Genomic DNA, 16,707 nt, shown 5'->3' with positions numbered 1-16,707 from the left:
AGTTAAAGTCACCCATGACGAGTACCCTGTGACATCTGCACCTTTCCAAATCTGTTTCCCAATCTGTTCCTCCACATCTCTGCTGCTAGTGGGAGGCCTATAGAAAACTCCCAACAAGGTGACTGCTCCTTTCGTATTTCTGACTTCAACCCATACTACCTCAATAGGGTGATACTCCTCGAACTGCCTTTCTGCAGCTGTTATACTATCTCTAATTAATAATGCCACCCCCCCCCCACCTCTTTTACCCCCCTCCCTAATCGTATTGAAACATCTATAACCAGGAACCTCCAACAACCATTTCTGCCCCTCTTCTATCCAAGTTTCCGTGATGGCCACCACATCGTAGTCCCAAGTACCGATCCAATCCTAAAGTTCACCCACCTTATTCCTGATGCTTCTTGTGTTGAAGTATGCACGTTAAGGGAAGCACGGTAGCACAAGTGGATAGCACTGTGGCTTCACAGCGCTAGGGTCCCAGGTTCAATTCCCCGCTGGGTCACTGTCTGTGCGGAGTCTGCACGTTCTCCCCGTGTGTGCGTAGGTTTCCCCCGGGTGCTCCGGTTTCCTCCCACAGTCCAAAGACGTGCACGGTAGGTGGATTGACTATAATAAATTGCCCTTAGTTACCAAAAAGGTTAGGAGGGGTTTTTGCGTTACTGGGGTAGGGTGAAAGTGAGGGTTTAAGTGGGTCAGTGCAGACTCGATGGGCCGAATGGCCTCCTTCTATGTTGTATGTTCAACCCATCTCCATGCCCCTGCAAGAACTCTTCTTTGTCAGTGTTCCTTTCCCCAATGCCTCATTACATGCTTTGGCGTCCTGAACATCGGATCAACTTCATGATCAAATTGTCTGATCAATGAGTTTAGAGGGGTATAACTAAACTGACTAAAGACTGATACGTCCTCCTGCCTGATGGGGTGCACTGCTCGATATTTATTTAATTAGCTACAAAGATAGTGGATGCATGGTGACAAGGTTCCAAGAATGCTTAAAATCTGGAAAATCCTAGAGGTTTGGAAACCTGTCTTATTCGAAAACAGAGGGGAAGAAAATCAGTTAACTGAAGGCCAGTTCGCTGAACATCTGCTGTTGGGAAAATGCCATAGTCCTTTATAGACGATATAATAGCAGAGCATAGAGGCAGATATATGACATAACCAAGCCGATTCAGCATGGCTTCATGAAGGCGACACCATGCACATACATTATTAGAATTCTTTGAAGTGGTGACAATCAGTATAAATAAAAGGGACCTTAAACAAATAATTGATTTGGATTCCTGAAAAGCGTTAAATAAGGTACCACACAGAAAATCACTGTCAAATTCGAGGCAGCATTGATTTGGGGTATGGGCCAGATTAACTCTGATTCATTTAATTCGCAACAAAAACACAGAAAATAGGAGCATAAATAGATTATTCGATTTCCTCCGTCATTCATTATAATCATTCAAGTGAGCATGCTCTTCCCACCCCCACTCGCCGCCCCATATTCTTTGAACCCTTTAGCACAAGGAGCTCATCCTAATTTCGTCTTGAAATCATAAGGTGGTTTGACCTCAACTGCTTTCCGTGGTAAAGAATTCCACCGGCTCAACACTCCCAGAATGAAGGGAGTTCTCCTCATCTCACAGCTAACTGGTTTACCCCTCATCATCGGACTGTGACCCCTGGTTCAAGGCTAACCTGCCATCGGGAACATCCTTCCTGCATCTACCCGGCCTATTCCCATGAGATTTTATAATGTTTTGTCTTGGAGACTCTTACAGAAAGCAGGCGGAGACCTTGAAATTAACCTCGATCCTGAAGTTAAAAAAAAAACACTGCGCCACACAGAATTTGCCCAACAAGGTAATTATTTATTGTATATGACAATAATCGTACATGGTTGTCGGAATTCGCCTGTCTTAATAGGCGAGGGAGATAATTATCTGCGCAACAAGGACAACATTTTGGTTTGAGCGAAATCCTTCATGCATAAATGTGTTTTCAACAATTATGAGTGCAGTCAAGTTGTCGGTAACATTCACCGAGTTGTCAACTGTCTTGTCCATCACAATGTGGGAGGGTATTAGGGTGCTGTCAATCAGAGACCGAAAGTTGCACATCATCCCCACAGGCGCCGCTCACACATGGGGAACACTGCAGTCGCTGTCTCAACTGTAAACATGCTGATTTGTCAGTCGGCCGCAAGTTGGCACAGAATGCCTGATTGGCTGAAGATTCGTAGATCAACATGATTTGCTGAGGTGACCGTTGCTCACTGGAAGAATGTATCTGGCTGAAAGTTGTCGAAGTGATAGGAAGAGGCTCTCTGCTTGGCTTAGAGAATCGGAGAGCTCGAATGATGCTCCTGATTCGCCTGATAGTTATGGGGCAGAACTGCCTGATTGGCCGAGTCTCTGTATAATTACTGTGAGCGGATATTTCACCGCTAACTTGATTTGCTCTCTGAATCTGGCCTGAGTGATCACATAAATAAATGTATTTGTGCAGCAATTACAATTAAGCAGCAAACCGCTGACATTCTGTAATATATATGCCGAATCGCTGATGGAAAATAATCCGATAATTTTAATATACATGAATTTTAAAACGTTGACCGACCACAAGAGTATGAAGGTGCCAGATATTGCGAAGAGTAAAATCATAGACTTCCTTCTGCTCTCCATCTCTGGGTCACTGTCGTTTTCTCCCTTATGCTGAGACCTCAGTCCTTTCCGGACTCGACTTGTCATCAAAATGTGTCTTACTGTCAGAGCGTTAATCAATAGAATTAAACCGAACGGGAGCAATGGAGTTATAATCTTATCAAACCACTGAAATCCGACCCATCTGCGATCAGTATAAGAGCTTATCGTTGTTGCACAACCCCACGGTACATTTTGGAATATGAACATAGGTTCCTTTGTGAAGTAGAAAGGAATGTTTTTTAATAGCAGAATAATTCCGGTTGTTGATAGTACCACAGCCGCAGTTTTTACGGTGCAATATTTGGTTTGCAGCTTCTGGCAACAAATGGCCACAAATCTATCGAAGGAAAACGTTACGGTGAACCAAACAGAACATTCTGTAGCTGCACCCATCAGTACAGATTTTACACTACACACAGGGGTGATATAAAGGAAACTCACTGGGAAATAATAATCATTGATTGTCGTTAGTATGACCACAATGATAATGACCAATAAGTCAGCCGTTGCCATGGCGATGAGGTAGCAAGTGGTGCAGGTGGAAAGACCGCATTTTCTTCTGGACAGGATCAGAATTGCCAGTAAGTTAACTGTAAGAAGGAGACCGGAAACAATATTCACAATTACTGATAAAGCATCCTACTTTTTCGTTTACCGGTGCTAAAAACGCCTTTTGCGCAACAAAAGCGGGTGGAGAGGGCATTGTTCAGAATTTAAAATTTCATAAATCTCAACCTTGACCGAAGCTATGTCCAATTTGCACCAACAAATGTTTAATGGAGTTTGCACTGGAATCGAGCTGACAGCAGGGAGCTGGTTGTTAATTCACATGCTTTAATACTTTTGTACAGCCTATTTAAACGTTTTGACAGGTTCCACTCTGAAAGGCTACCTCTCGACATCCAAACTAAAGTCGGAACAAAGAACCGAAGATTGGCATCAGAGGAGAATTCCAGTCCTCACCCAATATCCGACCTCACACTGGTTTGAACACCTCCTGGGACTGGATGATTTAGCCGGTTGAAACACCCGGCTCGATTATTCCATTCACCAAGATTCAGGAGCAGAAGCCTGTGGTCAGTTTGTTTACTACGTCAGGGAAGAATGCATAAACGTAGGTGCAGACACTGCGAGGGTACACTCTGATAAGGAATAGACCGTCTCCAGGTTCAGCACCTCCCCATAGAAACATATCTAGCCTTGGAAAATCCCCGCATAGGAAACGATGTGCCTCTTTGTCCAAATGCTTCTGGCACAGTGTCAGACATATGTTACCACCTGAGCTGATACAGGGTTTCTTCCGATCCAGCATCAGACTCTATGAGATGGGCGCCTGGATCGGCATTGATACAAACCAAGAATTGTTTCAATCCATGCATCTTCGCATCACTATGGAATTCTCGGCTTTCGGGCTCTGCTCCAGTCATTGGAATTGAACACTCCCAATAATATGTTTCCCCAGGATCAGCCCCTCCTCCACCTCCGAATCAATACCGCCCACACTTACAGGGAAGGGACACACTCAGGATTCGACAGTATTGACGACCATATGGGAATTCACGCCTGACCATTTAATTAAATTCTTTGAGGTGATAACAAGGGTGATCATTAATGGGAAACGTGTCAATGCTTGGGTTTCAAGTGAGTATTCGATCGGTACCCCACAAAAGGCTACGTAACAAGAGACGATCACATATTATGGGTGCTGGGGGGGGGGGGGAGTGATAGTGTATTAGATTAGATAAATGATTCCCTAATTAAAACAAGACAGCGTGGGGATAAAAGAGGATCATTCTGGATGTCACTATGTAACTAGTGGAGTGTCGGAGGAATCTGCACTGGTGCCAATATTATTTACGATATATATTTTGATGACTTGGGTGGGGGACGGGACTTACTATTCTCAAGTTCACAGAGGACACATAAAGAGTTGGGAGGGCAATTGTGAGAATAACAGAAATATTTAACAGAGGGATATTAACAGGTAAAGTGATTTTATTCAAATGGCAGAAAAGATTTAATGCAGGTAAAATTTGAGTTTTGCACCATGGTAGGAAGGATAAACGAGAGGAATGTAGTAATACTGCAGAATGCTGTATCACAGAGGGGTTTGGAGGTACTGGTTTATAAATAATAAATGCCTTCCGACAGGTTTTTCAGATAACACTGAAGGGAAATGCAATGTTGCATTCTATTTCAAAGGGAGTAGAGAATTGTAATGGGAATGTATTTCTAAAACTATATAAGGAACTAGTTAGACCACACCTGAAATATTGTGAACTGTTTTGGTCTCCTTTTCTTCGGAAATCTATACTGTCAGTGGAGGATATCCAGAAGAGATTTAATAGTTGATTCCGCATTTGGACGGATGTTTCTAATGAGGAGAGGGTGAGTAGGTTTGCCCTGTATGCATTGGAGTTCAGTAGACCATAAGACCATAAGTCATAGGAGCGGAAGTAAGGCCATTCGGCCCATCGAGTCCACTCCACCATTCAATCATGGCTGATTTCAACTCCATTTACCCGCTCTCTCTCCATAACCCTTAATTCCTCGAGAAATCAAGAATTTATCAACTTCTGTCTTAAAGACACTCAACGTCCCGGCCTCCATACCACTTTTCCAAAGTGCAAGACCTCGCACTTGCCCATGTTGAATTTCATCAGCCATTTCTTGGACCACTCTCCAAACTGTCTCAATCTTTCTGCAGCCTCCCCACCTCCTCCATACTACCTGCCCCTCCACCTATCTTCGTATCATCGGCAAACTTATCCAGAATGCCCCAGTCGCGTCATCTAGATCGTTAATATATACAGAGAACAGCTGTGGCCCCAACACTGAACCCTGCGGGACACCACTCGTCACCAGTTGCCATTCCGAAAAAGAACCTTTTATCCCAACTCTCTGCCTTCTGCCTGACAGCCAATCGTCAATCCATGTTAGTACCTTGCCTCGAATACCATGGGCCCTTATTTTACTCAGCAGTCTCCCGTGAGGCACCTTATCAAAGGCCTTTTGGAAGTCAAGATAGATAACATCCATTGGCTCTCCTTGGTCTAACCTATTTGTTATCTCTTCAAAGAACTCTCTTCAAAGAGTGAGAAATGACCTTATTGAGACAAACAGGATTCTCAGGGGTCTTAATGGGCTATTTGCCGGGAGGTTGTTTCCCCGCGTGGGAGAGTCGACGGCCAGATCTGAGAGTTGGGCTTCGAAAATCTAAGGCAGAGTGGAGGAGGAATTTATTCCATGAGAGAATAGTGTATCTGTAAAATGTATTACCGCAGACGTCTGGAGAGTTTGGGTCGTAAAGTAGAGTAAAGGCTGAGATAGACCGGTTGATAATTATAGAGAGACTAAAGGATTATGGGGGGGAAGGCGGGAAAGTGGAGTTGAGGATTACTTTACTAGATCAGCCATGCTCTCATTGACTGGCAGCGCAGATTCGAAAGGCCGAATGACCGACTTCTGCTCTGATGTTGGATGGTCCTATGGCCTTTTAAATGTGCCCAGGAAACAGCGAAGATTAGCAGAAAAGACAGGAAGACGCATCCTGCATAAAGACTGTGCAGCCGGCATTTTTAGAGCACGAAGATCCAAAGGATGAATTCGAACCTTTATTGCCCCACAAGTGTACAGAGCCTAATGCACAAACGCAGCACAGCTTATAGAAATCGCGGTTCTTTCAACGGGACAATCTCAGTGTGAAAAGTCCCGATGAAAACGCCGGCTGTCCCCGCACGGTTACTTTACAAAAGATCCATGCACAAAAAACAGGTAAAGGACAACGCAGGGTTTTAATTCCCAGATCAGAAGTTCTGAGGAGGAGAGAAGATCCAGTAAGAATGAATATCGAATGAAACTAAATGAACCAATCGGATTATCCCAGCTGGAGATGGTGGGGTTAACTTGTCCCGGACAATGTGTGTCGGTTCTGCCAGTTACCAAACATGGACTTAATATAATCGAGATTGACATAAACAAGCTAGATTGACATAAATAGAAATTGCCGTCTGGAGCACATCTCCGAACCCTAGAGAAGCAATGTTTATGGCGCCGCCCAGACAGAATGAACCATTTGATGAGAATATGGAATCTGGAGAATGGAGGGAAAGCTGGGATCGCTGGAAGTAAACTGTCAATTCATTCGGAAAGATTTCAAAGCAAAGTACATTTTCGGTAAGCATTTTATAAATTAATCAGAAACAAGGTAAAACCTTTGGTTTGGATAGAATGCATCCAAACAAATTAATAAAAGAAATGGGAAGTACGAGCAGGTGAAATATTATCCTTTCACTAATTAGCTTCGAATCATTACTGAAGGATTTGAATGCAGCTAATACTTGCGGTTGAAGATACAACAAGTGAAAATAACTGTAAATAAGTTGGCACGTGTACCAAAAGAAAGGCTATGCTTAATCAAATTTTATAATTAACCATCGGAATGTGTTGATTTGATGAATACAGGTGGTGTTACGATCCTTGATTTTCTGAAAGATTCAGTACGTAACTGCAGAACCTGCTCATGTCTAATCACAGAACAAATGGAGTACGGGGATAAGTGGCAAAATAGTGAACAAACTGGTAACAACAGAAACAGAATCCAGAGAGTAGAGATGAAAGATATTTGCTCAGAATTTGAAGATCGGTTAAATGCGCCACTACAATGATCAGCACTGGGGCTGTGTCCTCATCAATTACGTAGAGAATGCGGAACCAGAAAGTGGAAAAACAAATCAAAATTGAGTGTAAGAACATAAGAGCTAGGAGCAGGAGTAGGCCATCTGGAGTCTGCTCCACCATTCAATGAGATCATGGCTGATCTTTTGTGGACTCAGCTCCACTTTCCGGCCAGAACACCATAACCCTTTTATTCTTCAAAAAACTATCTATCTTTATCTGAAAAACATTTAATGAAGGAGCCTCTACTGCTTCACTGGGCAAGGAATTCCTTAGATTCACAACCCTTTGGGTGAAGACGTTCCTCCTAAACTCAGTCCTAAATCTACTTCCCCTTATTTTGAGGCTTTGCCCCCTAGTTCTGCTTTCACCTGCCAGTGGAAACAACCTGCTCGCATCTATCCTATCTATTCCCTTCATAATTTTATATGTTTCTATAAGATCCCTCCTCATCCTTCTAAATTCCAATGAGTACAGTCGCAGTCTACTCAACCTCTCCTCGTAATCCAACCCCTTCGGCTCTGGGATTAACCTAGTGAATCTCCTCTGCACACCCTCCAGTGCCAGTACATCCTTTCTCAGGTAAGAAGACCAAAACTGAACACAACACTCCAGGTCTGGCCTCACTAACACCTTATACAATTGCAGCATAACCTCCATAGTCTAAAACTAAATCCTTCCAGCAATGAAGAACAAAACTCCATTTGCCTTCTTAATCACCTGTTGCACCTGTAAACCAACTTTTTGCGACTCATGCAGCAGCACACCCAGGTCTCTCTGCACAGCAGCATGTTTTCATATTTTATCATTTAAATAATAATCAATTTTGCTGTTATTCCTGCCAAAATGGATAACCTCACATTTGTCAACAATGTATTCCATATACCAGACCCTAGCCCATTCACATAACCTCTTCAAATCCCTCTGCAGACTATAACCATAAGACCATAAGTCATAGGAGCGGAAGTAAGGCCTTTCGGCCCATTGAGTCCACTCCACCATTCAATCATGGCTGATTTCAACTCCATTTACCCGCTCTCTCTCCATAGCCCTTAATTTCTCGAGAAATCAAGAATTTATCAACTTCTGTCTTAAAGACACTCAATGTCCCGGCCTCCACCGCCCTCTGTGGCAATGAATTCCACAGACCCACCACTCTCTGGCTGAAGAAATTTCTCCTCATCTCTGTTCTAAAGTGACTCCCTTTTATTCTAAGGCTGTGTCCTAGTCTCCCCTGCTAATAGAAACAAATTCCCTACGTCCACCTAAGTGTTCCCTTACTTGAAGATATTTTATCAAGTCTGGCTCATTACATAACACTAAGTCCAGAATGTCCTGTTCCCTCGTGGTCTCCATCACAAGCTGTTCCAACAAGCCCTCCTGTAAACATTCAATGAATTCCCTTTCTTTGGGTCCATTGGCAACATTATTTGCCCAGTCACCTGCATATTGAAGTCCCGCATGATCATAGTGACCTTGCCTTTCTGACATGCACTTTCTATTTCGTGGTGCATTTTGTGGCCCTGCTCCTGACCACTGTTAGGAGGCCTGTACATAACTCTCATTATGGTTTTTTTGCCTTTGTGGTTCCTCAACTCCACCCACACAGACTCCACATCATCTGACCCTATGTCGTTTAGTGCTACTGATTTAATTTCATTCCTAATTAACAAGGCAACCCCGCCCCCTCTGCCCACCTCTCTGTCTTTTCGATAGGTTGTGAATCCCTGGATGTCCAAATGCCAGTCCTGAACCCCCCCTACAACCACGTCTCTGTGATGCCTACCACATCATACCTGCCAGTCACAATCTGGGCCACAAGCTGTTCACTGCGCGCATATAAATATAGCACCTTTAATTCTCTATTGACCGTCCCTTTTTGTTTTCTTAGTGTGGTGGACCTTGGTTTACTGAGCCTTTCCATACACTGTGGCATATTTCCAGTATCCTCTGCACTTTTTGCTTTTCCACTCACCATAGTGTCGTCTGCAAACATGGACACATTGCCCTTTGTCCCCACCTCCAAATCATCTATGCAAATTGTGAACAATTGTGGGCCCAAGACTGATCCCTGAGGGACACCAGTAGCTACTGATTGCCAACCAGAGAAACACCCATTAATCCCCACTCTTTGCTTTCTATTAATTAACCAATCCTCTATCTATGCTACTACTTTACCGATAATGTTATGCATCTTTACCTCTGTGTGGCACCTTGTCAAAGGCTTTCTGGAAATCCAGATATACCACATCCATTGGCTCCTCGTTATCTACCGCATTGGTAATGTCCTCAAAAAATTCCACTAAATTAGTAAGGCACGCCCTGCCCTTTATGAACCCATGCTGCGTCTGTCCAATGGGACAATTTCCATTCAGATGCCTCGCTATTTCTTCCTTGATGATAGATTCCAGCATCTTCCCTACTACTGAAGTTAAGCTCACTGGCCTATAATTACCCACTTTCTGCCTACCTCCTTTTTTAAACAGTGGTGTCACGTTTGCTAATTTCCAATCCGCCGGGACCACCCCAAAGTCTAGTGGATTATCGTAAATTATCACGAGTGCATTTGCAATTTCCCTCGCCATCTCTTTTTGCACTCTGGGATGCATTCCATTAGGGTCAGGAGACTTGTCTACCTTTAGCCCCATTAGCTTGCCCATCATGACCTCCTTAGTGATAACAATCCTCTCAAGGTCCTCGCCTGTCATAGCTTCATTCCTATCAGTCACTGGCACGTTATCTGTGTCTTCCACTGTGAAGACCGACCCAAAAAACCTGTTCAGTTCCTCAGCCAAAAAAACCTGTTCAGTTCCTCATCTCCCATTATTAAATCTCCCTTCTCATCCTCTAAAGGACCAATATTTACCTTAGCTACTATTTGTTGTTTCATATATTTGGAGAAACTTTTACTATCTGTTTTTATATTCTGAGCAAGTTTACTCACATAATCTATCTTACTCTTCGTTATAGCTTTTTAGTAGCTTTCTGTTGTCCCCTAAAGATTCCCCAGTCCTCTAGTCTCCCACTCATCTTTGCCACTTTGTATGATGTTTCCATCAATTTGATACTCTTCCTTATTTCCTTAGATATGCACGGTCGATTTTCCCTCTTTCTACTGTCCTTCCTTTTTGTTGGTCTAAGCCTTTGTTGAGAACTGTGAAACATCGCTTGGAAGGTTCTCCACTGTTCCTCAACTATTTCACCATGAAGTCTTAGCTCCCAGTCTACCTTAGCTAGTTCTTCTCTCATCCCATTGTAATCTCCTTTGTTTAAGGACAAAACACTAGTGTTTGATTTTACCTTCTCATCCTCCATCTGTATTTTAAATTCCACCAGATTGTGATCGCTCCTTCCGTGAGGATCCCTAACTATGAGATCATGAATCACTTCTGTCTCATTACACAGGACCAGATCTAGGACCACTTGTTCCCTCGTAGGTTCCATTACATACTATTCTAGGAAACTATCGTGGATACATTGTATAAACTCCTCCTCAAGGCTGCCTTGACCGACCTGGTTAAACCAATCGACATGTAGATTAAAATCCCCCATGATAACTGCTGTACTATTTCTACATGCATCAGTTATTTCTTTGTTTATTGCCTGTCCCACCATAATGTTACTATTTGGTGGCCTATAGACTACTCCTATTAGTGACATTTTTGCCTTACTATTCCTGATTTCCACTCAAATGGATTCAACCTTATCCTCCATAGCACCGATGTAATTTGTTAATTTTGCCCGGATGTCACCCTTAAATAACAGAGCTGCACCACCTCCATTACCATCCACTCTGTCCTTCCGAATAGTTTGATTCCCTTGGGTGTTTCATTTAACCCCCAGTCGTGGCCATTCTTTAACCATGTTTCAGTAAAGCCTCTAAATCAACGTCATTCACGATGATTTGCGCCATGAACTGATTAACCTCATTCCGAATCCTCCGAGAATTCAGGTAAAGTACACTGATGTATGCTTTTTTACTTCTGTTTTGAATCTTAACACCTCGATCAGTAACCTCTCCTAAGTTATATTTCCTCTTAACTTTTTGACTAATTTTCCTTGTCGTTGAACCCATATCTTCATGTAACAACCTGCCGCGTCGCTAACCATTAATGTTTTTACTTCCCGTTTTATTCATTTTAGTATTCCTGGTCCTATTCACTGAGCTCCCCTCAGTCACTGTACCTTGGACTGTCGCCCTTTTTGATTTTTGACTGTGGCTTCTCTGCCTGACACTTTCCCCCTTACTTCCTTTTGTTTCTGTCCGTTTTACTACCTGGCAACGTCCTGCATCGGTTCCCATCCCCCTGCCACATTAGTTTAAACCCACCCCAACAGCTCTAGCAACCCCCCCTCCCCCCCCCCCCCCCCACCCACTCTTGCAACATCTCTCGAGCCACGGAGTCATCATATCTATCCTGACATTCCTATCTGACTAGCTCCTGGCACTGGTAGCAATCCTGAGATTTTTAGTTTAACTCCTAACTCAGTGAATTCAGCTTGTAGGACCTCGTCCCGTTTTTTACCAATATCGTTAGTGCCTTTGTGCACCACGACAGCTGGCTGTTCACCGCCCCCCCCCCCCCCCCCAGAATGTCCTGCAGCCACTCCGAGACATCCTTGACCGTTGCACAGGGAGGCAACATACCATCCTGGAGTCTCGATTGCGTCCGCACAACCGCCTGCCTATTCCCCTTACAATAGAGTCCCCGATCACTATAGCCCTGCCATTCTTCTTCCTGCCCAGCTGCGCAGCAGAGCCAGCCACGGTGCCATGAACCTGGCTGCTGCCGCCTTCCCCTGGTGAGCCATCTCCCTCAACAGTATCCAAAGCGGTACATCTGTTTTGCAGGGAGATGACTGCAGAGGACACCTGCACTGCCTTCCTACTCTTGCTCTGTCTTTTGGTCACCCATTTACTATCTCCCTCAGTAACTTTCACCTGCGGTGTGATGAACTCGCTAAACGTGCTCTCCACGAGGTCCTCAGCATCGCGGATGCTCCAAAGTGAGTCCATCCGCAGCTCCAGAGCCGTCAAGCGGCCTAACAGGAGCTGCAACTGGACACACTTCTTGCACTGAAGGAGCCAGGGACAGTGGACGTGTCCCTGAGCTCCCACATCGCACACGAGGAGCATGACACGGGTCTGAGATCTCCTGCTATGTCTTAAACCTTAGGTAAACTTATACAACTACAATTCCAAAAAACGTAAGGAAAAATAAATAAATTAGACAATGAAAAGATAAACTACTTACCAGGGATAAAAAGCACCGCCCCCCCCCCCCCCCCCACGCTTCGAATTCCAGTGTCGTGTGAAACGATAGTATCTATACACAATCATAATGATTGATAGACCGGCAGAGATGGAAAATCAATGGTAAATTAATGCGACTGTAGCCTCAGGTGCTGCATTTTCATCGAAATAATGTTACCAATGCAGGTTGAAAAATCAGAGTCGGAATGCGGGCTCAACACTCCTAAACATCGAAGTTCACAAAGAACAATAAACATCAAAATAATCATTGGAGCTCAAATTTTTAGTGCAATAGATGTAAAATGAAAACCGAACGTAGTATGGAATTCTGTTCGAGTGCTTCCAGGTGGTTCAAAGGCCAGGAATCAGTGGATGTCTGATTCTGGATGAAAATAAATATAGATATTTCTATACTTTTCTTTTACGTACTCGTTTTCAATGGCAAATGGGGCGGAATTCTCTGGTCCTCCAGCTGCATGTTTCTCGGCGCCGCACCATTCACTGGCGAGAGGATTCCATCTTACGGTTGCTTGTCAATGTAACTCTACCCAGGCAAATAGAATCGCAACAACCGCAGAATTCGGGGTCCTATTGCGCGCAGCCGGGAAACGCGAGGACGGGGGCCCTGAGAGGCTAGCGCAATGTGTTTCTTTCCGAGAGTGAGCAGCCACGTTGAAAAGGCTGGACTACACTGACCACATTAAACAATTAACAAAATGAAGCTGTGTTCAATCAGAAATATGTCTGTCCACGTAAACGCCATAGGAACACATCTCGATATCCCATTTTCTTCAGCGAACGCCTTCAATGGTCGATGTTCACTGAGTAATTAATTTCCTAGTCTAGGGTGCCTGTCTCAGGGCTTTTGTACTGCGCTATCGGATAGCTGCCGTCTTTAACTGTGGACATTCAAATGAAGGACTCAAGTTAGTCATTAATGGATTTCAAAGTCAAATTCAACGACTAGGGGAAGGGAAGTGAGATAAAAGTCAAGGCCGATTGGAGTACACTTCAGAGTGTTGTAGGATTGTTTGAATGTCAGGAGTTAGTTGCTATTTTTTTTTGTGGGAGAAGTTTTACATAAAAGAGGGCAATAACGCCACATTTCACATTCTTTTCATGACATTTGATTTTTTGATAAAAAAGAACAAAGAAATATTACAGCACAGGAACTGCGCCGATCCAAATCCTCTGTCTAAAACTGTCGCCAATTTTCTAGGGATCTGTATCCCTCTGCTCCCTGCCCATTCATGTATCTGTCTAGATATATCTTAAATCACGCTACCGTGCCCGCTTCTACCACCTCCGCCGGCAACCATGTTACTTACCAGAACCCCATGATCGCTAGTACTGGGTAGAATATTTTCTTAAACATTGAAAGAAACATTTTCAATAAAGTGATGTGACCATTTGTGCTGGAGGTAATCTCTCTGTATTGAAAGCCCATTCCAAAATCCACTAATTTATACCCTGTTGGTTCCCCTCTCGTACATTCACGTTGCAAAATCTTTCTGTTTTCTGTATAATCAGTTTCTGAACGCACAGATATGTCAGTGTATTGGAGAAGGTACTATTCAATTCAGACAAATAACGCATCTCAACATAGAACAAACTCATTTTACAATCAATACAATTACCTCCACAGATATTCCCAGAAATGCATCGTCACAGGGGTTAAGTATTCCAACCCAGTTCAGCACCCGTACTCAGTCGAATTCTACATTTACGAGTACTCCTATATATGCATAGGCGTTTTTGTCAATTATTCCAGTCAGGCAATCAGTGAATGCCCCTCAGTGAGTGCATTCTGATAGAAGCAGATGGTCCCAGTAATATATGGCCACCAAGATCAAATATTCCATTCTTTTAGATTATCACTGAAATAAATGGTCAATGGGTCAGGTATTTCAATTAGTTTAGTTGACTGACCTGAAGACCAATGCCACACAGCAATGGCACCATGAATATATATCCTGGTCGTCAGGATTCCTAATCTGTTTAGTCACCCACACTTAACGTTGCTGCTACTTCCACTCGCAACGTCCTTCAGAGAATTTGAGTTCACTGCCATCGATTTCACATTCACGGTTTTCTACCTGCAACAAGTTCGTAATTCAGAGAGCCTCTGAGTTTCAGACGTAGGTTTGTTATCAGATGAGGAATTAAAATGAAACTGCAGACATAAATCACCACATTTGCTTTCAGCAACCGACATCACTGTTAATGGATCTGCTGGACGGTGACCATGACGGCAACATGTTGCATTATGAATCACAGAGTAAACACGGGAAAAACTACACAATTTTAACAATTATTGTTACTTACCAGGAACACCGATGATCGCTAGTACTAGGTAGAATATTTTCGTAAACATTGAAAGAAACATTTTCAATCAAGCGATGTGACCATTTGTGCTGGAGGTAATCTCTCTGTATTGAAACCCCATTCCAAAATCCACTAGTTTATACCCTGTTGGTTCACCTCTGGGATAGTCACGTTGCAAAATCTTTCCAATTAATCTGAAATTGACAAAGACATTGCGTCATCTAATGAAGAGATTGTATATTTATTTTTAGATTCAGTTGCCATGTTCCAGAAACTGGACAACGAGTTCAAATTACTGTATTATTTAAAATTGCAGCTGTATTTTTCCACCTGGAAGTTGCCCACATGGTTTTGAGGCGCTGCATAACGCATTTCCTCTCCCCAGGTGCTGCTCCCAATTTCCAGTAGTTTCTGTTTTTATGTAATAGTTTGCTCATTGACTGATAACACATCCCTTTGAAGCAAATATTCTGTAATCAGCAACTGGTAACAAACTGTTTTTAAACAGACAGACTCATTCTTGCAATCTCCTTTCGAATCCCTGACAAAGACAATGTTTTAACCTTTCCATTCTGCGCCCACTGGATCAATTCACATCCAGCTACTCACACCCTTCATGCTCTACAGTATTTAGGAGTGGCATCTATCCATGAATCATAAAATGGTAAAGTGCAGAGGGAGCTCAATCTGCATGTGCTAGTTCTTTGGTGTAACTGATGTAATTACTCCCAGTTCCATGCTCTCACTCCATGGTCTTATATTTTATTCCTTCAGGTATTTCTCCAATTTCCTTTTCTTTTCCCCCAAAACTGGTCACCATTTTGAACAGCGCATGGCAGAAGCGTTCTTTATGCAAGGGTAGTGGTAAAAAAAATACAGATGAATCTTTAAGAAGATTGTAAATCCATCCAAAGTCCGAAGATTTCGCAAGCAACACCGAGATTCAGCATAACTTCACAAAGTGCTTGAAAGGAGCTTCATCAAGAAACATTAGGAACGGAGTCATACATCAAGACAGCTGAACAAAACCATGGTCAAAGTGATGGATCTTTATGGCAGACTGGCAGCCGGGGATGTTTCTAAAAGGAATTGCAGAACTAAAGGCAGCTGAAGACGTGGCCATCAATCGTGGAACAATGAAAAGTGTAAATGAGCAAGAGGACAGCGCAGGATTCAGAAAGAGAAATGGGAATGTCAGCGAATGAAACCGGAACTCCAGTCTGATACATACATTGGCAGTATGTCAATCCTTCGCAGTTTTCCAGAATTTAAACATGCTTGAAAGATTATTACCATTGCCTCCAATATCTGAAGAGTTACTTCCATTAATATCATGGCATGCAAACCTTCAGCCCCCAGGCACATATCAGCCTTTAACCACTTTAAGATAAGACGATGATGGTCAGGAAGTGTGGAATAAAATGCCCTCTCGGAAGCCTGGAAGGGTTTGATTTTTTCTATTAAACTGCAACTCTGTAGTTAGTTCTTCGTGGAGGGGTTTATCGTGGCGTTACTGAGTCTGGAATCTTTCATGTGCACGTTGGCATTCTGCATGTTAGAGACCGAATTCTCATCTGCTTCGCAGAAGGAATTCTGAGTGACCTGAGCATAGTTTCTTCTTCGTTTTCAGGTATTTTATTCCAAATGAAAACGGTACCAACAAAACTACAGTCCAGCAAAACAGAGCGAACATTGGGACGATTTTCACCTTTTAATCCCTTACACCGACCCCTGGCCCCAGCGATAAACAAATCC

At 43.3% G+C, this 16,707-nt stretch overlaps 1 protein-coding gene across 1 annotated transcript; it reads right to left on the bottom strand.

Annotated features, from left to right (window-relative positions):
• Positions 1-1,896: 1,896 nt before the first annotated feature.
• Positions 1,897-15,015, bottom strand: LOC140402562 (probable G-protein coupled receptor 139). The gene is made up of 2 exons (XM_072490414.1): positions 14,953-15,015; positions 1,897-3,286 (listed from the first exon to the last, which is right to left on the bottom strand). Exons 1-2 carry the CDS (start codon positions 15,011-15,013, stop codon positions 2,373-2,375), a joined length of 975 nt encoding a protein of 324 aa, XP_072346515.1. The 5' UTR covers positions 15,014-15,015; the 3' UTR covers positions 1,897-2,372.
• Positions 15,016-16,707: the final 1,692 nt, after the last annotated feature.

Source organism: Scyliorhinus torazame, chromosome 25 (genome assembly GCF_047496885.1).
Source record: "Scyliorhinus torazame isolate Kashiwa2021f chromosome 25, sScyTor2.1, whole genome shotgun sequence".
NCBI classification, from domain to species: Eukaryota; Metazoa; Chordata; class Chondrichthyes; order Carcharhiniformes; family Scyliorhinidae; genus Scyliorhinus; species Scyliorhinus torazame.
This window is presented reverse-complemented; position numbering and strand designations above follow the sequence as displayed.

Excerpts from the sequence above, each read along its gene's own strand:
- LOC140402562 (XM_072490414.1), bottom strand. The coding sequence starts at position 15,013 with ATGTTTCTTTCAATGTTTACGAAAATATTCTACCTAGTACTAGCGATC. Across the intron at positions 3,287-14,952 it reads AGCGATCATCGGTGTTCCTG|TTAACTTACTGGCAATTCTG; the intron begins GTAAGTAACAAT and ends TCCTTCTTACAG.